This window comes from Larimichthys crocea, chromosome XIII (assembly GCF_000972845.2).
Source record: "Larimichthys crocea isolate SSNF chromosome XIII, L_crocea_2.0, whole genome shotgun sequence".
NCBI lineage: Eukaryota > Metazoa > Chordata > Actinopteri > Sciaenidae > Larimichthys > Larimichthys crocea.
The window spans coordinates 37,818,587-37,843,345 of record NC_040023.1 but is presented as its reverse complement, the minus strand read 5'-3'; the positions used below and the strand labels follow the sequence as shown (position 1 = coordinate 37,843,345).

The following is a 24,759-nucleotide window of genomic DNA, read 5'->3' as shown; positions in this document are numbered from 1 at the left end:
AGTTGTCCCTGTGGTCCAAACCTCCTGTGGCGCTCTGAGCTGACAGTCCGGTCGGCAGCAGCAACAGGAGTTTTGCTTCTTTCTTCAGCTTTAAATCAAGAGTTTCAGATGGTTTCGGGTCTGTTATGTGTTTGGTTCCAGCTCAGGTGTCACTCAGAGCAGTAGGTGATTGAATCCTAAAGCGGCCCAAGTTTCACTTCAGACAGTTTGTTTCAGCTTCGCTGTTTTTTCTGTCAGTGACTCGTGGTCCTGAACACCAGCGAACCCAGAGGGCGAAGCTGGGTCAGAAACCACACCCAGAGGGCGAGGCTGGGTCAGAACCATCTAGCTGACTCCCAAAGGATGGATATACAGCAGCAGTGATTGGAGGAGACCCTCCAGCTCCCTCCCACTCATCAGCCAATCCCGAGGTGAGTCTCCCAGGCAAGACCCACCTCTCCTCTCACTGAGGGGTTTAAACTGTGACCTTAACCTGACTAACTCTGGTTTTGACTCTGGTTCTGTTTGTTTCAGGTCCAGTCCTGTGGGACAGAGCCGGTTTCCTGTCCGCAGCACCATGTCCTGGAATACTCCTCTGATGTGGTCCATGTCCCCGGAAACATCGGACATCGGCTCACTCAGTTTGGTCCCCCGTTGGACCGAGCCACACCAATGGAGACACGTCAGTATAGACACAATCATTATAATAAATATATTCATTTATATGTAATTCAATTAACATATGATCATTAATAATGAATAGTAATTATTATGAATGCTATCATATACAGTATCATCATAATGATAATTAATAATCATAATTTATTACTCAATAAGAGTACCACGACTATAGATTAGTAATAAATATTGATGTGTTGCTGTGTGTTTTAAGTGTTTGCTGTGTTTGTTGCTGTGTTGCTGTGTTGTTTTAAGTGTTGCGTGTTTGTTGCTGTTTGCCTGTGTGTGTTTAAAGTGTTGCTGGTTTGTTGCGGTGTTGCTGTGTGTGTTTAAAGTGTGCTGTGTTTTTTGCTGTGTTTTGGCTGTGTGTGTTTAAGTGTTGCGGGGTTTACTCGTTGCTTGTGTTTCTGTTTGTTTGTAACTGCTGCTGTGGGTTGCTTGTGTTTGACATGTTGCATGTTTGTTGGTGTGTTCACACTTGCTGTGTGCCGTGTGTTGCAGGTTGCGACTCTGTGGGAACAGGAAAGTGTCCTTAGTTGGGTCTCCAGAAAGCGTCTTTGACGCGCTTCCTGCTTCATTTCCAGAAGACAACTGCTACCTCGGTCCTCTGCGTCACGTCGGTTACAATGTGTGTTTCCTGTTTGTCGCTCAGTGAGTCAAAACTCGCTTAGATTATTATGGTATGTTCGCTGTGTCCTCTGAAGTCCTGTGGGTGATGTCTCTGTGTCCTCTGAGTTGTGTGATGGCCCTCTGTGTCCTCTGAAGTCTGTGTGATTCTCTGTTCTCGGAGTCTGTGTGAATGGTCTTCTGTGTCCCTCTGAAGGCCGGTGTGATGTCTCTGGTCCTCTGGTCCGCTGAAGCTGGGTGGGTCTCTGTGTCCTCTGAAGTCTGTGTATGTCGCTGTGTCCGCTGAAGGTCTGTTGTGATGTCTCTGTGTCTACTGTGTCCTCCGTGAAGGTCCTGTGTGATGTCTCTGTGTCCTCTGAAAGTCGGTGGGTGAGGGCTCTTGGTCCTCATGTGTCCCTCTGAATTCTTTGTGATGTCTCTGTGGTCCCTCTGTGTCCTCTGAAGTTCTGTGTGGATGTAAAGCTCTCTCAAACAACAACCCCGCGGCGGCGGCCCCGAGCGAGATACCTCACACAGACTTCAACTGGACACAGAGCTCACCGAGACATCACACAAGACTTCAGAGGACCACAGAAGGACACAGACGACAATCACACAGACTTCAGAGGACACAGAAGACATCACACAGACTTCAGAGGACACAGAGGAACACAGAGACACACAGACTCAGAGGACACAGAGACATCACACAGACTTCAGAGGACACAGAGACATCACACAGACTTCAGAGGACCAGAGGACCAGAGACATCACACAGACTTCAGAGGACACAGAGACATCAACAGACTTCAGAGGACACAGAGACACACCACAGACTTCAGAGACACAGAGACATCACACAGACTTCAGAGGACACAGAGACATCACACAGACTTCAGAGGACCAGAGACATACATTAATAATCTAAGAGAGTTTTGACTCACTGACCGACAAACAGACACAAACATAACAGGACGCTGACGCAGAGGACGAGTAGCAGTCTGTCTCTCTGGAAATAAGCAGGACGCGAGTCAAAGACGCTTTCTGGAGACCAACTAAGGACACTTCCTGTTCCCACAGAGTCTGCACCTGCAACACACACGGCAACACAGCAATGGTTGAACACACACAACCACATGTCAACATGTCAACACAGCAACACACAGCAGCATGTAAACACACAGAAACACAGCAACAGCACGAGTAAACACAGCAACACTTAAACACACAACAGCAACACAGCAACAGCAACAAACACAGCAACGCAACATTAAACACACACAAGCAACACAGCAACAAACACAGCAACACTTAAACACAACAGCAACACAGCAACAAACACAGCAACACTTAAACACACACAGCAACACAGCAACAAACACAGCAACACTTAAACACACAACGCAACACATCAATATATACTAATCTTAGTAGTGGTACTATTATTGAGTATAAATATGATTATAATTTCATATGATGATCTAATTGATCAATTATTGAATTAGCATTATAAATTACTATTCATTATAATGACATATGTTATTAGAATTAAAAATGAATTATTTTTTGATTGTGTATATACTGACGTGTCTCCTTGGTGTCGGCTCGGTCCAACGGGGCCAACGAGTGGCCGATGTCCAGATGTTTCCGGGACATGGACCACATCAGAGGAGTCATCCAGGACATGGTGCGGAAGGACAGGAAACCGGCTCTGTCCACAGGACTGGACCTGAAACAACCAGAACCAGAGTCAGAACCAGAGTTAGTCCAGGTTAAGGTCACAGTTTAACCATCAGTGAGAGGAGAGTGGGGTCTGCTGGAGACTCACCTCGATTGGCTGTATGAGGGGGAGGGAGCTGGAGGTCTCCTCCAATCATCTCGCTGTATCATCCATCCTGCTGGGAGTCAGCTAGATGGTTCTGACCCAGCCTCGCCCTCTGGGTGTGTGTTCTGACCGCCTTCGCCCTCTGGGTTCGCTGTGTGTTCAGACACGAGGTAACTGAACGAAAACAAACAGCCCGAAGCTGAAAACAAACTGTCTGAAGTGAACTGCAGCTTTAGATCATCACTCACATACTGACTGAGTGAACACTGAGCTGGAACCAAACACATCAACAGAACCAGAACCATCTGAAACTCTTGATTTAAAGCTGAAGAAAGAAGCAAAATCCTGTTGATGCTGCATCGACCGGACTGTCAGCTCAGAGCGCCACAGGAGGTTGGACCACAGGGACAAAGAAGAAGAAGAAGAAGAAGAAAGAAAGAAGAAGAAGAAGAAGAAGAAAAGAGCAGCCTAGTGAAGAGGACGCTGACGGAGGAAGTAAGAAGAGAAAAGGAGAGAGTGAGCGAGCAAGAAGCCGCCGGACAAGAGTAAATGTGGGACTGACTTTTAGTGGTTGGTGAGAGCTTGGTGAATAAAAGGCTGAAAGACAGACGCCGAGCTGGGCTGACTGCTGCTGGACTAGTAGAGTCACCAACAGAACAATCACATGGACTCACCTGGTATTCAGCTGGACTCACGTGGACTCATGGCGTACAGCTCAGTCTCGTTGGATCTTCCTGGTTTTGTGTCAGTTTGTTTGGAAACAAACAGCCGTGAGCCTCTTTGCCCCTCCCACTAACACATGATTAGACAATACTGATGATTGACAGTCCTGTCTGTCAAAAGCTGTTGTTTCTGTCGGTATGCATCACCTGTGAAATGTTTGAAGGATTCTGTGAAATGGAGGACAATCTAGAAACATGGCCAAGTTTATTAGCTGACCAAAACCATGTCGACAACCAAGAGCTGAGACCAGGACGCAGAGCTGCAGTCTTACACCTTCTCTGTGCCTCCATTAGAGCAGCTGCCCACCCAGTCCTTTAGTATAGAGACTGTGTCTGTCCCGTCCACCCAGTCCTTTAGTATAGAGACTGTGTCTGTCCCCGCCACCCACCCGTCCTTTAGTATAGAACGTGTCTGTCCCCGCCACCCAGTCCTTTAGTATAGAGACTGTGTCTGTCCCCCGCCACCCAGTCCTTTGTATAGAGACTGGTCGTCCCCGCCACACATTATTTAAAGATACAACAACAGAAGAGGAGTTATCATAAAAACTTAATAAAAAATAATCAACATCTCCAACAGTCCAAAATAAGAGAATTAATGTGACTATTGAATATCAAGTCTTTGTTCATCTAAAGCTGAACACATTAGTTCAAAAGGAATAATATCTGATTATGATATTGATTTGTTCTGGCTGCAGAGAATGAATATGTTGCTTAAATGAATCCACTCCTCCGAGTCATTATAATACTCATGTTCCTCGAAGTACTGGTCGAGGTGGTGGAGTTGGAGCCATATTTGACTCAAGTTATTAATAAATCCTAAACCTAAACTAAATTATAATTCATTTGAAAGTCTTGTTCTTCTGGTCCGTTTATTTTTTGATGCTTGACTCGAGCAGCACGTGTCAATTTACACAGAGCACCTCGAGCGGCGGAAGCTAGACACAGAAAAAGCAAGAGAATCCGTGTTTTTTCAAAATAAGATGCCGGTCGTAAAAAAAAAACAGAAAAAAGAAAACTAATTAACTATGTAGCATGTTGACAAATGATGAAGCATGTTTAGAAGAACATACACCGGGAAAATGGCCAAATTGAGCACGTAAACAAAGTTGGCAGGTGGCTGGATTTCACAACCTGTGTATATTCTCATAACTCCACACTTATTCAACTGTACATAGGGAGGAATGAGTCCAGACTCCAGAAGCTAGCGGCGGAAATGAGTTTATTGTCCACAATAATAGCGGAATTTCTGGCAGCCTTTTAGGCGAATGGACGGGGACGTGTTGTAATGAGACTGTACAGGTTAAAAGGAGTGAATGGGCAATCCTTTTAATTTGCATAAGGTATCTATGGAGCTGGCCCAACTTAACTCAAAAATCTGCTCAAAGATTTACAAATCCTTGTTGAGCTGATTTTAAAAAGTAGTTAGGACAACAATGAGAGAAATTGCTGGGCGGACAAGATTTCAGAGAGTTCATATGCAAAGCCTTATTTCTGAGTCAGTTCAACAATAGCTTACTAGTTACCATTTTTACATGTGGGTTCCTATAGTCTCCAAAAGTAGATTGGGAGCCCGAGCTTTCAGCTATCAGGCTCCTCTTCTGTGGAACAAACTACCATTCTGGGTTCAGGAGGCAGACACGGTCAACACCTTTAAGAGAGACTGAAGACTTTCCTTTTGATAGAGCTTATAGTTAGGGCTGGCTCAGGTCATCCCTTAGTGATGCTGCCATAGGATTAGTCTGCAGGGGGACTCTGTCTCTCTCTCTGTCTCTGTCTCTCTCTCTCTCTCCATCTGTAAACATTCAGGTCTCATTAATCATGTTACTAACTAAACTTCTTCCCGAGTTTCTGTCTCTGTCGTCCAGCAGGTTCTCGTGGATCGAGGCCCCCCCCCCCCCCTCTTTGCTCATGTTGAACTGTTGGTCTCTGTAATAATAATATACAGAGTACGGTCTGACCGCTCTGTATGGAAAGTCATGAGATAACTGAAGTTATGATCTGGAGCTGTAAAAATAAAACGGGATTGACTGTGCCTGTCCCTACTTCCTGTGTTGAGATCTGTGGAGTTTGGCTCCATCTGGTGGGTAGATGTAGAACGTCACTGTGTCTTCAGGTGAGTTTCACACCTGACCAAATGAAACAAATGAACTCTGGCCTGTTTTAACTAAACAGATCCTGGTGAAAGCGCCCTCAGTCAACGTCAAACTGACTGTAGTACTTCAGAGTATTCAGAGTACTCTGTTGATGTAGACTGTCTCAGGTAGTTCCACACCTCCACAGGTTCAGAGGTTTTATCCAGTCTGTGGAAAATACAACATGCATGAACAGGAGCAGTTAGATTTTACTACTTCATGTTTGGTCCCAACACAGACGATGATGTAACAAACATTAAGTAACTTTAATGGCTGTACACTCAAGATCCGAAAATAAATCACAAGTCGAACAAAACAAGCACGAACTGAGACAAAACAAAGGAGAACCAGAGACACAACCAGAACCAGAACCAGAGAACTTAAACAGAACTCACAAACGAACACAAAGACACATAGAGACTAAACAAACAGACACAGTGAAACACAAAGACAAGGAAGTAAACACAAGACACAGAGAGGGAGAATTTCAAAATAAAACAGGAAATTCAACCAAGGTAAGATTAAATTCACTTCACACACGTGTTTTCAGACTTTTTTGTCAAGAAAATATCCAAACTTTTTATTCATTGTACTTTAAAACATTTCATTTTCATTGTTTAATATCAGTCAAATCACTCACACTTATAGATTCATAATAATATGACTATGAATATAAATATTTATATATTTATATAAAATAGGAAGGCACAGTCACAAGGTCAGATTCATCTCATAATGACGATGTTGTGGGTTGAAATTCGAAACTGTTCAGATTCAGGACTCTGAAACAATCAATTTATTTGATTTTTGTTTGATTTATTCGAACATATAAACATTGTGTAAAGACACTTACAGCTTTTCTCAGATCAGCTGGAAGCTGACACAGTTTAAAGAAATCTAAAAAATAAAAATTTGTCGTGTTTTAATCAAACTGTCAAACTTTAATTTTCATTTCATAGAAAAATACCTGAAACTGAACATAGGCAGTGTTTTCTGATCCTGAACCAGTCAGCACCAATCAAATGCTGTCCTGAAGTCACGTGATCCACCTCCTTCATATGTTGGTGGTGGAATGTGTGGTGGAGAAGTTCTCCATGCGGAATCGAACCACCTTGCTGCTGGGTGGCGGGGGGTACAGGAAGTGGCAGGTATAGACCTGGCGGCAGGCCTTACGGAAGTTCTCGGACAGGAAGGCGTAGAGGACGGGGTTCATGTTGCTGTGTTGCTGTGTGTGTTTAAGTGTTGCTGTGTTTGTTGCTGTGTTGCTGTGTGTGTTTAAGTGTTGCTGTGTTTGTTGCTGTGTTGCTGTGTGTGTTTAAGTGTTGCTGTGTTTGTTGCTGTGTTGCTGTGTGTGTTTAAGTGTTGCTGTGTTTGTTGCTGTGTTGCTGTGTGTGTTTAAGTGTTGCTGTGTTTGTTGCTGTGTTGCTGTGTGTGTTTAAGTGTTGCTGTGTTTGTTGCTGTGTTGCTGTGTGTGTTTAAGTGTTGCTGTGTTTGTTGCTGTGTTGCTGTGTGTGTTTAAGTGTTGCTGTGTTTGTTGCTGTGTTGCTGTGTGTGTTTAAGTGTTGCTGTGTTTGTTGCTGTGTTGCTGTGTGTGTTTAAGTGTTGCTGTGTTTGTTGCTGTGTTGCTGTGTGTGTTTAAGTGTTGCTGTGTTTGTTGCTGTGTTGCTGTGTGTGTTTAAGTGTTGCTGTGTTTGTTGCTGTGTTGCTGTGTGTGTTTAAGTGTTGCTGTGTTTGTTGCTGTGTTGCTGTGTGTGTTTAAGTGTTGCTGTGTTTGTTGCTGTGTTGCTGTGTGTGTTTAAGTGTTGCTGTGTTTGTTGCTGTGTTGCTGTGTGTGTTTAAGTGTTGCTGTGTTTGTTGCTGTGTTGCTGTGTGTGTTTAAGTGTTGCTGTGTTTGTTGCTGTGTTGCTGTGTGTGTTTAAGTGTTGCTGTGTTTGTTGCTGTGTTGCTGTGTGTGTTTAAGTGTTGCTGTGTTTGTTGCTGTGTTGCTGTGTGTGTTTAAGTGTTGCTGTGTTTGTTGCTGTGTTGCTGTGTGTGTTTAAGTGTTGCTGTGTTTGTTGCTGTGTTGCTGTGTGTGTTTAAGTGTTGCTGTGTTTGTTGCTGTGTTGCTGTGTGTGTTTAAGTGTTGCTGTGTTTGTTGCTGTGTTGCTGTGTGTGTTTAAGTGTTGCTGTGTTTGTTGCTGTGTTGCTGTGTGTGTTTAAGTGTTGCTGTGTTTGTTGCTGTGTTGCTGTGTGTGTTTAAGTGTTGCTGTGTTTGTTGCTGTGTTGCTGTGTGTGTTTAAGTGTTGCTGTGTTTGTTGCTGTGTTGCTGTGTGTGTTTAAGTGTTGCTGTGTTTGTTGCTGTGTTGCTGTGTGTGTTTAAGTGTTGCTGTGTTTGTTGCTGTGTTGCTGTGTGTGTTTAAGTGTTGCTGTGTTTGTTGCTGTGTTGCTGTGTGTGTTTAAGTGTTGCTGTGTTTGTTGCTGTGTTGCTGTGTGTGTTTAAGTGTTGCTGTGTTTGTTGCTGTGTTGCTGTGTGTGTTTAAGTGTTGCTGTGTTTGTTGCTGTGTTGCTGTGTGTGTTTAAGTGTTGCTGTGTTTGTTGCTGTGTTGCTGTGTGTGTTTAAGTGTTGCTGTGTTTGTTGCTGTGTTGCTGTGTGTGTTTAAGTGTTGCTGTGTTTGTTGCTGTGTTGCTGTGTGTGTTTAAGTGTTGCTGTGTTTGTTGCTGTGTTGCTGTGTGTGTTTAAGTGTTGCTGTGTTTGTTGCTGTGTTGCTGTGTGTGTTTAAGTGTTGCTGTGTTTGTTGCTGTGTTGCTGTGTGTGTTTAAGTGTTGCTGTGTTTGTTGCTGTGTTGCTGTGTGTGTTTAAGTGTTGCTGTGTTTGTTGCTGTGTTGCTGTGTGTGTTTAAGTGTTGCTGTGTTTGTTGCTGTGTTGCTGTGTGTGTTTAAGTGTTGCTGTGTTTGTTGCTGTGTTGCTGTGTGTGTTTAAGTGTTGCTGTGTTTGTTGCTGTGTTGCTGTGTGTGTTTAAGTGTTGCTGTGTTTGTTGCTGTGTTGCTGTGTGTGTTTAAGTGTTGCTGTGTTTGTTGCTGTGTTGCTGTGTGTGTTTAAGTGTTGCTGTGTTTGTTGCTGTGTTGCTGTGTGTGTTTAAGTGTTGCTGTGTTTGTTGCTGTGTTGCTGTGTGTGTTTAAGTGTTGCTGTGTTTGTTGCTGTGTTGCTGTGTGTGTTTAAGTGTTGCTGTGTTTGTTGCTGTGTTGCTGTGTGTGTTTAAGTGTTGCTGTGTTTGTTGCTGTGTTGCTGTGTGTGTTTAAGTGTTGCTGTGTTTGTTGCTGTGTTGCTGTGTGTGTTTAAGTGTTGCTGTGTTTGTTGCTGTGTTGCTGTGTGTGTTTAAGTGTTGCTGTGTTTGTTGCTGTGTTGCTGTGTGTGTTTAAGTGTTGCTGTGTTTGTTGCTGTGTTGCTGTGTGTGTTTAAGTGTTGCTGTGTTTGTTGCTGTGTTGCTGTGTGTGTTTAAGTGTTGCTGTGTTTGTTGCTGTGTTGCTGTGTGTGTTTAAGTGTTGCTGTGTTTGTTGCTGTGTTGCTGTGTGTGTTTAAGTGTTGCTGTGTTTGTTGCTGTGTTGCTGTGTGTGTTTAAGTGTTGCTGTGTTTGTTGCTGTGTTGCTGTGTGTGTTTAAGTGTTGCTGTGTTTGTTGCTGTGTTGCTGTGTGTGTTTAAGTGTTGCTGTGTTTGTTGCTGTGTTGCTGTGTGTGTTTAAGTGTTGCTGTGTTTGTTGCTGTGTTGCTGTGTGTGTTTAAGTGTTGCTGTGTTTGTTGCTGTGTTGCTGTGTGTGTTTAAGTGTTGCTGTGTTTGTTGCTGTGTTGCTGTGTGTGTTTAAGTGTTGCTGTGTTTGTTGCTGTGTTGCTGTGTGTGTTTAAGTGTTGCTGTGTTTGTTGCTGTGTTGCTGTGTGTGTTTAAGTGTTGCTGTGTTTGTTGCTGTGTTGCTGTGTGTGTTTAAGTGTTGCTGTGTTTGTTGCTGTGTTGCTGTGTGTGTTTAAGTGTTGCTGTGTTTGTTGCTGTGTTGCTGTGTGTGTTTAAGTGTTGCTGTGTTTGTTGCTGTGTTGCTGTGTGTGTTTAAGTGTTGCTGTGTTTGTTGCTGTGTTGCTGTGTGTGTTTAAGTGTTGCTGTGTTTGTTGCTGTGTTGCTGTGTGTGTTTAAGTGTTGCTGTGTTTGTTGCTGTGTTGCTGTGTGTGTTTAAGTGTTGCTGTGTTTGTTGCTGTGTTGCTGTGTGTGTTTAAGTGTTGCTGTGTTTGTTGCTGTGTTGCTGTGTGTGTTTAAGTGTTGCTGTGTTTGTTGCTGTGTTGCTGTGTGTGTTTAAGTGTTGCTGTGTTTGTTGCTGTGTTGCTGTGTGTGTTTAAGTGTTGCTGTGTTTGTTGCTGTGTTGCTGTGTGTGTTTAAGTGTTGCTGTGTTTGTTGCTGTGTTGCTGTGTGTGTTTAAGTGTTGCTGTGTTTGTTGCTGTGTTGCTGTGTGTGTTTAAGTGTTGCTGTGTTTGTTGCTGTGTTGCTGTGTGTGTTTAAGTGTTGCTGTGTTTGTTGCTGTGTTGCTGTGTGTGTTTAAGTGTTGCTGTGTTTGTTGCTGTGTTGCTGTGTGTGTTTAAGTGTTGCTGTGTTTGTTGCTGTGTTGCTGTGTGTGTTTAAGTGTTGCTGTGTTTGTTGCTGTGTTGCTGTGTGTGTTTAAGTGTTGCTGTGTTTGTTGCTGTGTTGCTGTGTGTGTTTAAGTGTTGCTGTGTTTGTTGCTGTGTTGCTGTGTGTGTTTAAGTGTTGCTGTGTTTGTTGCTGTGTTGCTGTGTGTGTTTAAGTGTTGCTGTGTTTGTTGCTGTGTTGCTGTGTGTGTTTAAGTGTTGCTGTGTTTGTTGCTGTGTTGCTGTGTGTGTTTAAGTGTTGCTGTGTTTGTTGCTGTGTTGCTGTGTGTGTTTAAGTGTTGCTGTGTTTGTTGCTGTGTTGCTGTGTGTGTTTAAGTGTTGCTGTGTTTGTTGCTGTGTTGCTGTGTGTGTTTAAGTGTTGCTGTGTTTGTTGCTGTGTTGCTGTGTGTGTTTAAGTGTTGCTGTGTTTGTTGCTGTGTTGCTGTGTGTGTTTAAGTGTTGCTGTGTTTGTTGCTGTGTTGCTGTGTGTGTTTAAGTGTTGCTGTGTTTGTTGCTGTGTTGCTGTGTGTGTTTAAGTGTTGCTGTGTTTGTTGCTGTGTTGCTGTGTGTGTTTAAGTGTTGCTGTGTTTGTTGCTGTGTTGCTGTGTGTGTTTAAGTGTTGCTGTGTTTGTTGCTGTGTTGCTGTGTGTGTTTAAGTGTTGCTGTGTTTGTTGCTGTGTTGCTGTGTGTGTTTAAGTGTTGCTGTGTTTGTTGCTGTGTTGCTGTGTGTGTTTAAGTGTTGCTGTGTTTGTTGCTGTGTTGCTGTGTGTGTTTAAGTGTTGCTGTGTTTGTTGCTGTGTTGCTGTGTGTGTTTAAGTGTTGCTGTGTTTGTTGCTGTGTTGCTGTGTGTGTTTAAGTGTTGCTGTGTTTGTTGCTGTGTTGCTGTGTGTGTTTAAGTGTTGCTGTGTTTGTTGCTGTGTTGCTGTGTGTGTTTAAGTGTTGCTGTGTTTGTTGCTGTGTTGCTGTGTGTGTTTAAGTGTTGCTGTGTTTGTTGCTGTGTTGCTGTGTGTGTTTAAGTGTTGCTGTGTTTGTTGCTGTGTTGCTGTGTGTGTTTAAGTGTTGCTGTGTTTGTTGCTGTGTTGCTGTGTGTGTTTAAGTGTTGCTGTGTTTGTTGCTGTGTTGCTGTGTGTGTTTAAGTGTTGCTGTGTTTGTTGCTGTGTTGCTGTGTGTGTTTAAGTGTTGCTGTGTTTGTTGCTGTGTTGCTGTGTGTGTTTAAGTGTTGCTGTGTTTGTTGCTGTGTTGCTGTGTGTGTTTAAGTGTTGCTGTGTTTGTTGCTGTGTTGCTGTGTGTGTTTAAGTGTTGCTGTGTTTGTTGCTGTGTTGCTGTGTGTGTTTAAGTGTTGCTGTGTTTGTTGCTGTGTTGCTGTGTGTGTTTAAGTGTTGCTGTGTTTGTTGCTGTGTTGCTGTGTGTGTTTAAGTGTTGCTGTGTTTGTTGCTGTGTTGCTGTGTGTGTTTAAGTGTTGCTGTGTTTGTTGCTGTGTTGCTGTGTGTGTTTAAGTGTTGCTGTGTTTGTTGCTGTGTTGCTGTGTGTGTTTAAGTGTTGCTGTGTTTGTTGCTGTGTTGCTGTGTGTGTTTAAGTGTTGCTGTGTTTGTTGCTGTGTTGCTGTGTGTGTTTAAGTGTTGCTGTGTTTGTTGCTGTGTTGCTGTGTGTGTTTAAGTGTTGCTGTGTTTGTTGCTGTGTTGCTGTGTGTGTTTAAGTGTTGCTGTGTTTGTTGCTGTGTTGCTGTGTGTGTTTAAGTGTTGCTGTGTTTGTTGCTGTGTTGCTGTGTGTGTTTAAGTGTTGCTGTGTTTGTTGCTGTGTTGCTGTGTGTGTTTAAGTGTTGCTGTGTTTGTTGCTGTGTTGCTGTGTGTGTTTAAGTGTTGCTGTGTTTGTTGCTGTGTTGCTGTGTGTGTTTAAGTGTTGCTGTGTTTGTTGCTGTGTTGCTGTGTGTGTTTAAGTGTTGCTGTGTTTGTTGCTGTGTTGCTGTGTGTGTTTAAGTGTTGCTGTGTTTGTTGCTGTGTTGCTGTGTGTGTTTAAGTGTTGCTGTGTTTGTTGCTGTGTTGCTGTGTGTGTTTAAGTGTTGCTGTGTTTGTTGCTGTGTTGCTGTGTGTGTTTAAGTGTTGCTGTGTTTGTTGCTGTGTTGCTGTGTGTGTTTAAGTGTTGCTGTGTTTGTTGCTGTGTTGCTGTGTGTGTTTAAGTGTTGCTGTGTTTGTTGCTGTGTTGCTGTGTGTGTTTAAGTGTTGCTGTGTTTGTTGCTGTGTTGCTGTGTGTGTTTAAGTGTTGCTGTGTTTGTTGCTGTGTTGCTGTGTGTGTTTAAGTGTTGCTGTGTTTGTTGCTGTGTTGCTGTGTGTGTTTAAGTGTTGCTGTGTTTGTTGCTGTGTTGCTGTGTGTGTTTAAGTGTTGCTGTGTTTGTTGCTGTGTTGCTGTGTGTGTTTAAGTGTTGCTGTGTTTGTTGCTGTGTTGCTGTGTGTGTTTAAGTGTTGCTGTGTTTGTTGCTGTGTTGCTGTGTGTGTTTAAGTGTTGCTGTGTTTGTTGCTGTGTTGCTGTGTGTGTTTAAGTGTTGCTGTGTTTGTTGCTGTGTTGCTGTGTGTGTTTAAGTGTTGCTGTGTTTGTTGCTGTGTTGCTGTGTGTGTTTAAGTGTTGCTGTGTTTGTTGCTGTGTTGCTGTGTGTGTTTAAGTGTTGCTGTGTTTGTTGCTGTGTTGCTGTGTGTGTTTAAGTGTTGCTGTGTTTGTTGCTGTGTTGCTGTGTGTGTTTAAGTGTTGCTGTGTTTGTTGCTGTGTTGCTGTGTGTGTTTAAGTGTTGCTGTGTTTGTTGCTGTGTTGCTGTGTGTGTTTAAGTGTTGCTGTGTTTGTTGCTGTGTTGCTGTGTGTGTTTAAGTGTTGCTGTGTTTGTTGCTGTGTTGCTGTGTGTGTTTAAGTGTTGCTGTGTTTGTTGCTGTGTTGCTGTGTGTGTTTAAGTGTTGCTGTGTTTGTTGCTGTGTTGCTGTGTGTGTTTAAGTGTTGCTGTGTTTGTTGCTGTGTTGCTGTGTGTGTTTAAGTGTTGCTGTGTTTGTTGCTGTGTTGCTGTGTGTGTTTAAGTGTTGCTGTGTTTGTTGCTGTGTTGCTGTGTGTGTTTAAGTGTTGCTGTGTTTGTTGCTGTGTTGCTGTGTGTGTTTAAGTGTTGCTGTGTTTGTTGCTGTGTTGCTGTGTGTGTTTAAGTGTTGCTGTGTTTGTTGCTGTGTTGCTGTGTGTGTTTAAGTGTTGCTGTGTTTGTTGCTGTGTTGCTGTGTGTGTTTAAGTGTTGCTGTGTTTGTTGCTGTGTTGCTGTGTGTGTTTAAGTGTTGCTGTGTTTGTTGCTGTGTTGCTGTGTGTGTTTAAGTGTTGCTGTGTTTGTTGCTGTGTTGCTGTGTGTGTTTAAGTGTTGCTGTGTTTGTTGCTGTGTTGCTGTGTGTGTTTAAGTGTTGCTGTGTTTGTTGCTGTGTTGCTGTGTGTGTTTAAGTGTTGCTGTGTTTGTTGCTGTGTTGCTGTGTGTGTTTAAGTGTTGCTGTGTTTGTTGCTGTGTTGCTGTGTGTGTTTAAGTGTTGCTGTGTTTGTTGCTGTGTTGCTGTGTGTGTTTAAGTGTTGCTGTGTTTGTTGCTGTGTTGCTGTGTGTGTTTAAGTGTTGCTGTGTTTGTTGCTGTGTTGCTGTGTGTGTTTAAGTGTTGCTGTGTTTGTTGCTGTGTTGCTGTGTGTGTTTAAGTGTTGCTGTGTTTGTTGCTGTGTTGCTGTGTGTGTTTAAGTGTTGCTGTGTTTGTTGCTGTGTTGCTGTGTGTGTTTAAGTGTTGCTGTGTTTGTTGCTGTGTTGCTGTGTGTGTTTAAGTGTTGCTGTGTTTGTTGCTGTGTTGCTGTGTGTGTTTAAGTGTTGCTGTGTTTGTTGCTGTGTTGCTGTGTGTGTTTAAGTGTTGCTGTGTTTGTTGCTGTGTTGCTGTGTGTGTTTAAGTGTTGCTGTGTTTGTTGCTGTGTTGCTGTGTGTGTTTAAGTGTTGCTGTGTTTGTTGCTGTGTTGCTGTGTGTGTTTAAGTGTTGCTGTGTTTGTTGCTGTGTTGCTGTGTGTGTTTAAGTGTTGCTGTGTTTGTTGCTGTGTTGCTGTGTGTGTTTAAGTGTTGCTGTGTTTGTTGCTGTGTTGCTGTGTGTGTTTAAGTGTTGCTGTGTTTGTTGCTGTGTTGCTGTGTGTGTTTAAGTGTTGCTGTGTTTGTTGCTGTGTTGCTGTGTGTGTTTAAGTGTTGCTGTGTTTGTTGCTGTGTTGCTGTGTGTGTTTAAGTGTTGCTGTGTTTGTTGCTGTGTTGCTGTGTGTGTTTAAGTGTTGCTGTGTTTGTTGCTGTGTTGCTGTGTGTGTTTAAGTGTTGCTGTGTTTGTTGCTGTGTTGCTGTGTGTGTTTAAGTGTTGCTGTGTTTGTTGCTGTGTTGCTGTGTGTGTTTAAGTGTTGCTGTGTTTGTTGCTGTGTTGCTGTGTGTGTTTAAGTGTTGCTGTGTTTGTTGCTGTGTTGCTGTGTGTGTTTAAGTGTTGCTGTGTTTGTTGCTGTGTTGCTGTGTGTGTTTAAGTGTTGCTGTGTTTGTTGCTGTGTTGCTGTGTGTGTTTAAGTGTTGCTGTGTTTGTTGCTGTGTTGCTGTGTGTGTTTAAGTGTTGCTGTGTTTGTTGCTGTGTTGCTGTGTGTGTTTAAGTGTTGCTGTGTTTGTTGCTGTGTTGCTGTGTGTGTTTAAGTGTTGCTGTGTTTGTTGCTGTGTTGCTGTGTGTGTTTAAGTGTTGCTGTGTTTGTTGCTGTGTTGCTGTGTGTGTTTAAGTGTTGCTGTGTTTGTTGCTGTGTTGCTGTGTGTGTTTAAGTGTTGCTGTGTTTGTTGCTGTGTTGCTGTGTGTGTTTAAGTGTTGCTGTGTTTGTTGCTGTGTTGCTGTGTGTGTTTAAGTGTTGCTGTGTTTGTTGCTGTGTTGCTGTGTGTGTTTAAGTGTTGCTGTGTTTGTTGCTGTGTTGCTGTGTGTGTTTAAGTGTTGCTGTGTTTGTTGCTGTGTTGCTGTGTGTGTTTAAGTGTTGCTGTGTTTGTTGCTGTGTTGCTGTGTGTGTTTAAGTGTTGCTGTGTTTGTTGCTGTGTTGCTGTGTGTGTTTAAGTGTTGCTGTGTTTGTTGCTGTGTTGCTGTGTGTGTTTAAGTGTTGCTGTGTTTGTTGCTGTGTTGCTGTGTGTGTTTAAGTGTTGCTGTGTTTGTTGCTGTGTTGCTGTGTGTGTTTAAGTGTTGCTGTGTTTGTTGCTGTGTTGCTGTGTGTGTTTAAGTGTTGCTGTGTTTGTTGCTGTGTTGCTGTGTGTGTTTAAGTGTTGCTGTGTTTGTTGCTGTGTTGCTGTGTGTGTTTAAGTGTTGCTGTGTTTGTTGCTGTGTTGCTGTGTGTGTTTAAGTGTTGCTGTGTTTGTTGCTGTGTTGCTGTGTGTGTTTAAGTGTTGCTGTGTTTGTTGCTGTGTTGCTGTGTGTGTTTAAGTGTTGCTGTGTTTGTTGCTGTGTTGCTGTGTGTGTTTAAGTGTTGCTGTGTTTGTTGCTGTGTTGCTGTGTGTGTTTAAGTGTTGCTGTGTTTGTTGCTGTGTTGCTGTGTGTGTTTAAGTGTTGCTGTGTTTGTTGCTGTGTTGCTGTGTGTGTTTAAGTGTTGCTGTGTTTGTTGCTGTGTTGCTGTGTGTGTTTAAGTGTTGCTGTGTTTGTTGCTGTGTTGCTGTGTGTGTTTAAGTGTTGCTGTGTTTGTTGCTGTGTTGCTGTGTGTGTTTAAGTGTTGCTGTGTTTGTTGCTGTGTTGCTGTGTGTGTTTAAGTGTTGCTGTGTTTGTTGCTGTGTTGCTGTGTGTGTTTAAGTGTTGCTGTGTTTGTTGCTGTGTTGCTGTGTGTGTTTAAGTGTTGCTGTGTTTGTTGCTGTGTTGCTGTGTGTGTTTAAGTGTTGCTGTGTTTGTTGCTGTGTTGCTGTGTGTGTTTAAGTGTTGCTGTGTTTGTTGCTGTGTTGCTGTGTGTGTTTAAGTGTTGCTGTGTTTGTTGCTGTGTTGCTGTGTGTGTTTAAGTGTTGCTGTGTTTGTTGCTGTGTTGCTGTGTGTGTTTAAGTGTTGCTGTGTTTGTTGCTGTGTTGCTGTGTGTGTTTAAGTGTTGCTGTGTTTGTTGCTGTGTTGCTGTGTGTGTTTAAGTGTTGCTGTGTTTGTTGCTGTGTTGCTGTGTGTGTTTAAGTGTTGCTGTGTTTGTTGCTGTGTTGCTGTGTGTGTTTAAGTGTTGCTGTGTTTGTTGCTGTGTTGCTGTGTGTGTTTAAGTGTTGCTGTGTTTGTTGCTGTGTTGCTGTGTGTGTTTAAGTGTTGCTGTGTTTGTTGCTGTGTTGCTGTGTGTGTTTAAGTGTTGCTGTGTTTGTTGCTGTGTTGCTGTGTGTGTTTAAGTGTTGCTGTGTTTGTTGCTGTGTTGCTGTGTGTGTTTAAGTGTTGCTGTGTTTGTTGCTGTGTTGCTGTGTGTGTTTAAGTGTTGCTGTGTTTGTTGCTGTGTTGCTGTGTGTGTTTAAGTGTTGCTGTGTTTGTTGCTGTGTTGCTGTGTGTGTTTAAGTGTTGCTGTGTTTACTCGTTGCTGTGTTTCTGTGTGTTTACATGCTGCTGTGTGTTGCTGTGTTGACATGTTGACATGTTGTTGTGTGTGTTCACACATTGCTGTGTTGCCGTGTGTTGCAGGTTGCAGACTCTGTGGGAACAGGAAGTGTCCTTAGTTGGTCTCCAGAAAGCGTCTTTGACTCGCGTCCTGCTTCATTTCCAGAGAGACAGACTGCTACTCGTCCTCTGCGTCAGCGTCCTGTTCATGTTGTGTCTGTTTGTCGGCTCAGTGAGTCAAAACTCTCTTAGATTATTAATGTATGTCTCTGTGTCCTCTGAAGTCTGTGTGATGTCTCTGTGTCCTCTGAAGTCTGTGTGTCCTCTGAAGTCTGTGTGATGTCTCTGTGTCCTCTGTGTCCTCTGAAGTCTGTGTGATGTCTCTGTGTCCTCTGAAGTCTGTGTGATGTCTCTGTGTCCTCTGAAGTCTGTGTGATGTCTCTGTGTCCTCTGAAGTCTGTGTGATGTCTCTGTGTCCTCTGAAGTTTGTGTGATGTCTCTGTGTCCTCTGAAGTCTGTGTGATGTCTCTGTGTCCTCTGAAGTCTGTGTGATGTCTCTGTGTCCTCTGAAGTCTGTGTGATGTCTCTGTGTCCTCTGAAGTCTGTGTGATGTCTCTGTGTCCTCTGAAGTCTGTGTGATGTCTCTGTGTCCTCTGAAGTTTGTGTGATGTCTCTGTGTCCTCTGAAGTCTGTGTGATGTCTCTGTGTCCTCTGAAGTCTGTGTGATGTCTCTGTGTCCTCTGAAGTCTGTGTGATGTCTCTGTGTCCTCTGAAGTCTGTGTGATGTCTCTGTGTCCTCTGAAGTCTGTGTGATGTCTCTGTGTCCTCTGAAGTCTGTGTGATGTCTCTGTGTCCTCTGAAGTCTGTGTGATGTCTCTGTGTCCTCTGAAGTTTGTGTGATGTCTCTGTGTCCTCTGAAGTCTGTGTGATGTCTCTGTGTCCTCTGAAGTTTGTGTGATGCCTCTGTGTCCTCTGAAGTTTGTGTGATGTCTCTGTGTCCTCTGAAGTCTGTGTGATGTCTCTATGTCCTCTGTGTCCTCTGAAGTCTGCGTGATGTCTCTGTGTCCTCTTAAGTCTGTGTGATGTCTCTGTGTCCTCTGAAGTTTGTGTGATGTCTCTGTGTCCTCTGTGTCCTCTGAAGTCTGTGTGATGTCTCTGTGTCCTTTGAAGTCTGTGTGATGTCTCTGTGTCCTCTGAAGTCTGTGTGATGTCTCTGTGTCCTCTGTGTCCTCTGGAGTCTGTGTGATGTCTCTGTGTCCTCTGAAGTTTGTGTGACGTCTCTGTGTCCTCTGAAGTCTGTGTGGTGTCTCTGTGTCCTCTGTGTCCTCTGAAGTCTGTGTGATGTCTCTGTGTCCTCTGAAGTTTGTGTGATGTCTCTGTGTCCTCTGTGTCCTCTGAAGTCTGTGTGATGTCTCTGTGTCCTCTGAATTTTGTGTGATGTCTCTGTCCTCTCAGGGTGTCCTCGTCCATGAGATCCTCCGGTACATCATCCACCCTTCCTCCGTGTTGGTGGGTGTGGTTCTGTCTCTGGCTCTGGTCCTCGTCGAGCTGTCCCGGGTCGGCTGTCTTACTCTGTGCTTTGCCGTCAACCTGAGGACAGGAATCAGGCTGAGGACAGGCGTCCTCATGCTGGGCTTTAACAAGATCCTGTCCCTGAGGGGACACAGAGGACAAGTGGGACAGGTGAGGGGACATGGAGGACAGGTGAGGGAATGCCAACCAGGACTGTCTGTCTGTCTGTCTGTCTCACTGTCCCTTTCTGTCTGTGGTTCAGATAGTGGATGTCCTGACCAGTGACAGTCTCCGCCTGTTCGATGCCGTCCTGTTGTGTCCACTGATGCTGCCCTTCCCGCTCCTCTTCGTCTTCTGCTCCGTCTACTCCGTCTACATCCTCGGATACACTGCCCTCATCGGCTTCTTCATCATCCTCCTCTTCATCGTCCTGCAGGTCTGTGGACACCATAAAGAGAGACAGGGTAGTCAGAGAGACAGGGACCACAGAGAGACAGGATGTCAGAGAGACAGGGATGTCAGAGAGACAGGGACCACAGAGAGACAGGGATGTCAGAGAGACAGGGATGTCAGAGAGACAGGATGTCAGAGAGACGGGATGACAGAGAGACGGGATGTCAGAGAGACAGGATGTCAGAGAGACAGGATGAATATAGACTGTGAAGACGATCACATGATTAGGACTGACTGTAAACAGCTGATCTGTGTCCTCTCAGGTCCCTGTAATGTGTCTAATTAAAGCCTTGATGAATATATAAATATATAATAATAAGTATTTATTTTTACCTGCCAGCATGTTACACAATCTGATTTTGTGCTGAACTGTCTCAGGAGCATCTTTGCACAGCCTGCATCTCGGGTCCTGATCGGTGTGGCAGACCCCCTCGGGTCCTGATCGGTGTGGCAGACCCCCTCGGGTCCTGATCGGTGTGGTAGACCACCGCCTCTATTGATCTTGAGTGCCTGTTCTTGTGCTGCCATGATTCGTGCCGCTGTGCTGTCTTTCAGTCCAGCCTTTTCCAGCCACTGTTAGGATTACTTGATGTCAGCCACTTCTTCAGTCTGTCGATGATACATGCCGTGCAGGGGCTTGTCCCTCCATGATGGTTCATCCTCCTCTGCACCATCAGGTTTCTGCTGCCTGAGGCGTTAACTTAGCAGCTCATCTGTGGGGGCCATATTCCTGACGTACATCATCCTGGATGGTGGTTCTGACACTCAAGAGTCCTTGGCCTCCCTTGCTTTGCTGGATTTGGGGTGAAACCCTTCATGCATTATGAGGAGCTTCCATGTCTTGATATCAGTGGCTTCTATCTCCTCCTTTGGCCAGTTTATTATATCAGCGGGCTATCTGATGTGTACGTGTTGATGACTCAGACCTTGTAGTGTGTAGGTACTTGGCTGCGATAACGGGTGGCTGGTGTACCAAAGAGGCAAGCGCTGAGTTTATGAGCAAACAGGGTTTATTCAACAACTGGGGGGTGTAAGACGGGCTGAAGAGCAGGGGGTTCCGGATGGCACGATGACGGGGTCCAGGGAAAGTGAGGAGGGGGAGCTGGGAGATTCATGAGGACAGATGACCACAGGAAGGTGAGGAGCAGGTCCAGAGAGGCAGCGTGCTGAACATGGGCAGGTGATCTGGGGCACAGGAAGACAGAGTCAAGAAAACGAGGCAGGAAACATGGGGAGTCAGAGAAAGCCGGAGAACCAAAACCTGTTTTCAAAAACACGAGGAGTTCAAAGAAATACGAAAGTTGTAGTCATGAGGAACAAGAAGCCTGATCAGTTACCACGAGATGAACTGCAAAGATCTGGGGTCTCATGTACAAAGCATGCGTACGCACAAAAAAGGGGCGTACGTCCTTTTCCACGCTCACGTTCAAATGTATCAAACGTGAAATGATCGTAGAAATGTGCGTGCCCCACGCCAATTTCATAGCTGTCGTACGCACGTTTCTACAGCTATTGTTCCTTTGGCGACACTTAGAGGTGACGCTGGGAAACTGTTAATAATGTGAAAACAAGTAGTCATCAGAGTGATGTGCACATCAGAGACACACTTATGAACAATTAACACACCCACGTGTTTGCAGTTATATGGGTGGATATAAAAGCATGCGTAATGTGATTAAGAAAATGGTATTAACAATGGCAGCGTTAGCGTTGTTAGAGGACCTTGCAAACGTGAGCGATTTAAGGAACGCAAGGATTTACTTGCAAACCATGATAATTGGCTCATAAGCCGATTTCGGTTACCAAGGCCAGTGTTACTGGAGTTGTGCGCAGAGCTGCGGCCGGCCCGAGAGCGCAACGGGGGCCGGCGAGTAGCTCGGGGTTGTGCTGACTACGCTGGGGTTCCTGGCAACAGGGGAATTCCAGCGGGAGCTGTTTATCTAAGTAGGAAACATTTTAATTCCATCAATGTTCAAATCATATGTGATGCGCGAATGCAGCTAACTAACATCGCGGCAAGGTGGCCTGGTTCAACGCACAACTCATTCATTATGACTAACAGCATGGTTGGGAACAGGCTGGAGGCTGGCACGGTGCGCGATGGGTGGCTTCTATTCGTTTAATTGTCCCGTATGTAACGCTGGATTACGTACGAAACAATTAAACGAATAAACTCTTTACTTACCCAGAAGCCGTGCCAGTGTGCCAATGCACATTTGGGCATGTGGCATTCAAATATCATGTTTTTGGTTTTCTTTATTTTCTGCTGGTGAAATTAGAGCTGCAGAGCTTTCTAACAAGCCCTGATTGTCTCCCTGTGTTCAGTATTCTTGTCAGTAAAAGCGGGCGTAAAATGTCAGCCACGGCGCCACACCTGTCCACACCTGTCCACACCTGTCCCCACCTGTCCACACCTGTGTGTGCGCTGCTCGGATCCCACGGCATTTCCAGCCTCACACACACACTCCCACTCACGTCTTTTTTTGGTCATATTTATCCCTGTAGACAGGAACCAAACAGAATCTCCACTTCATTCACTAGAATCTTTAGCTTAGACTCTGTAAAATTCCTTTTCTTTCCTTTGTTCATCGCGTTATCTGATCGGACAAAGAGGTGAATCTCAGGTCCGGGGCCTATTTAAATAGATTTGCATATGTAAATGGGGCGTGGACAGGGAGGAGTTGCACGTGCGCTCAATTCCACGTTGATTGGCATGTACAAAAGAAACGTGCTTGGGTCCATGCGAACGCACACTTTGATACATCTGAATATTTTTGTGTGTACGACAGTTTCTGGGTTTTGGTGTACGCCAAGTTTCACGTGGAAATCCACGCAAGTATTCGTACATGAGGCCCCTGGTGATGAGTGAGTGGAAAGTTGGTGTATTTCAGCAGGAGAGTGATGAACAGATGAGCTTCAGGTGTGCCCTGCAGCAGCTGCCTGCATCTGGAATCCGCCCTAGGAGGGAGAGGCAGATGTGGATGTAACACTTGGCTGACTGCCTCCTCATGGTTCCCATTGGTGACCTGCAATGTGCTCAGAGTGTGGATCTGTTCTCGTGTTATTACTCTGCCACTGAGAGTACACTGTAGATAGTTCAGTGGAGAACATTCTGTTTATTCTCCTGTGTATCTCTTCAGGCGGGTAGCCAGAGCCGTGAGCCTTTGCCTCAGGTATAGACAGTACCTTCATACCTTTCTGCAGTTCTGGCAATTGGCTAACTTCTCTCGGTGTGCCTCTGATCTTGGCCTCCAGCCTCCTTCTCCTTCTCCTACTTGGAGGACAATGGCCTTTTTGGCCTGTGGTTGTCATCTTGTATCCAAGAATCTCCAGGATTACTGTCACTGTGATGTGTATCAGCTGATTGGTCTCAGTTATAGACCAACAGGTGACAGACTGTAGCGCTGCATTCACATCGTCTAGCAGATCTTCAGAAGGTACTTTATCACTGAGGTGGTAGTGTTGTGGGTGTTGTCTTAACAAAATCAAAACAACTGAATTTTAAATTTTAGTTTTATATTTTTAAAATCGTGTGTGTGTTGTAGTGTGTGTTTGCCACACTCATCAGTTGCCTCCAGAAGAAGTCGTTGATCATCACTGACAGTCGAGTCCAAAGTGTTAACGAGCTGCTGAGCTTCATCAAACTCATCAAGATGTTCGTCTGGGAGACGTCGTTCACCGACAGGATCACAGGTCGCAACACACACACAAGAATACACACCACACACACACGTACATGTTTGTAGTGTGTGTATTCAAGTGTGTGTGTGTGTGTGTGTGTGTGTGTGTGTGTGTGTGTCAGACCTGAGGAGGTCGGAGGTGAACGTGTTGCAGCGATCTGCTCTGATCCAGAATCTCAGTGTGACCATCAGTCCTCTGGTTCCCGTCATGGCCGCCGTGTTTACCTTCATCGTCCACACGTCGCTGGGCCTACCACTGACCACGCACACCGTGAGGACTTGCTACACTGATACTACACTGATACTACTGTAGTACTACACTGATACTACTGTAGTACTACACTGATACTACTGTAATACTACACTGATACTACAGTAATACTACACTGATACTACTGTAATACTACACTGATACTACAGTAATACTACACTGATACTACTGTAGTACTACACTGATACTACTGTAGTACTACACTGATACTACTGTAATACTAACACTAAACTATGATACACTTTGTTGTAACAAGTCACAGATCAAACCTTCATCACGTGACAACAGTCAGTGTCTCAGGTGCAGATGATGTTAGCGCCCCCTGCTGCAGCAGCAATCTGTTTTTTCTGCAGGCTTATCCCATCGTCACCATCTTCAACTGCATGAGGTTCATTCTATCCATGACGCCCAGTGCCGTCAAGCTCCTGGCTGAAACTGCTGCGTCTGTGGGTCGCCTGAAGGTAACCGATCCTCCATCGAGGTTTGAATCTGTGTTTGATGGTACACCTGAGTACATACATGTGTTGCAGAAGTTGCTGCTGATCAAGAATCCAGAGTCGTACATCAGTCGGAAAACAGACTGCAGGTCAGCGGTCGTCATGGAGAAGGCCACGCTGTCCTGGAATAAACCAGTCCAGCACCCCGACACAGAGGACAGGCCGGACTCGGTGTCCAACTGCAGACACACTGAGGTGACGCCAACTCTGAAGAACATCAGCTTTACCCTGAACAAGGTGAGCAGTGTTCACAGGCTACACCTCAGGAGGACATGAACCGGTTAAACAGGTGTGATCCTGATCCTGATCCAGTATAGACCAGGATGGATTGGTATAGATTAGTTTAGTTTTTTTTTTTTTCGAACATGTGCGGGTAACACAACAAAGTGAGTTGAAAAACAAACAAATCCAATGAAAATAGTCAAAACAACAATAACAGTAGTCAATACAAAAAGTAATAATGTGAACCCAACGTGTCCGAAAAGGAGTAGGATGAAGCATATGCTTATTTAAACCTACCCCTTCTCCACTATTCAATCAAAAATCTTACTAAGTAATACATATTTACAAAAAAGAAAACAGATAAATAGAAAATAAATAGATTAAACAAACAAATACATAAATCATTTATCATTTATAAAACACCCATTGTTAAAGCCCTTCTTCCTCTTCCTCTTCCGCTTGGACATTGCTTGAGCCCCTCACCCAGTCTGTTCCACAACCTCACTCCACAAACTGAAAGGCAAAAACTTTTTAATGTTGTACGCTGATGTTTAAATTGAACTCACCCCTCAGATTATAACCCCCAACTCTGTAAGAAAACTATTTTTGAATGTTGCCAGGAAGTAGATTGTTTTTTGCTTTGTACATGATTTGTGCTGTTTGGAAATGAACCAGCTCAGTAAATTTTAATGTTTTTGATTTTAAGAATACTGAATTTGTGTGGTCTCTATACCCGGTATTATGAATTATTCTTATGGCTCTTTTCTGCAGTATGGATAGAGATTGCACTGTACATTTATAAGTATTGCCCCAAACCTCTGCACAGTTTTGTAAATGTGGTAAAATCAGTGAACAGTAGAGAACGTGGAGTGATTTGTGGTCCAGAATATGTTTTGCTTTGCTCAGAACTGAAATGCTTCTTGACAGTTTGCTTTGTACATGTTTTATATGAGAAGTTTATTTTATCATCAATTGTTACCCCAA

General features: G+C 44.3%; 1 protein-coding gene and 1 long non-coding RNA gene across 2 annotated transcripts in view; both read left to right on the top strand.

Annotated features, from left to right (window-relative positions):
• The window catches only part of LOC113747465 (uncharacterized), a 3,196-nt gene extending 2,858 nt beyond the window's left edge, over positions 1-338 (top strand). The window contains exon 3 of the long non-coding RNA XR_003463646.1: positions 261-338. This is a non-coding gene — a long non-coding RNA (uncharacterized LOC113747465). The remainder of the gene's footprint in view (positions 1-260) is intronic.
• A 296-nt stretch (positions 339-634) lies between these two features.
• Positions 635-23,829, top strand: LOC113747475 (multidrug resistance-associated protein 9-like). The gene is made up of 8 exons (XM_027287324.1): positions 635-661; positions 17,225-17,372; positions 18,596-18,823; positions 18,915-19,088; positions 22,651-22,798; positions 22,908-23,056; positions 23,410-23,517; positions 23,587-23,829. Exons 2-8 carry the CDS (start codon positions 17,349-17,351, stop codon positions 23,827-23,829), a joined length of 1,074 nt encoding a protein of 357 aa, XP_027143125.1. The 5' UTR covers positions 635-661; positions 17,225-17,348.
• The last annotated feature ends 930 nt before the right edge of the window (positions 23,830-24,759 follow it).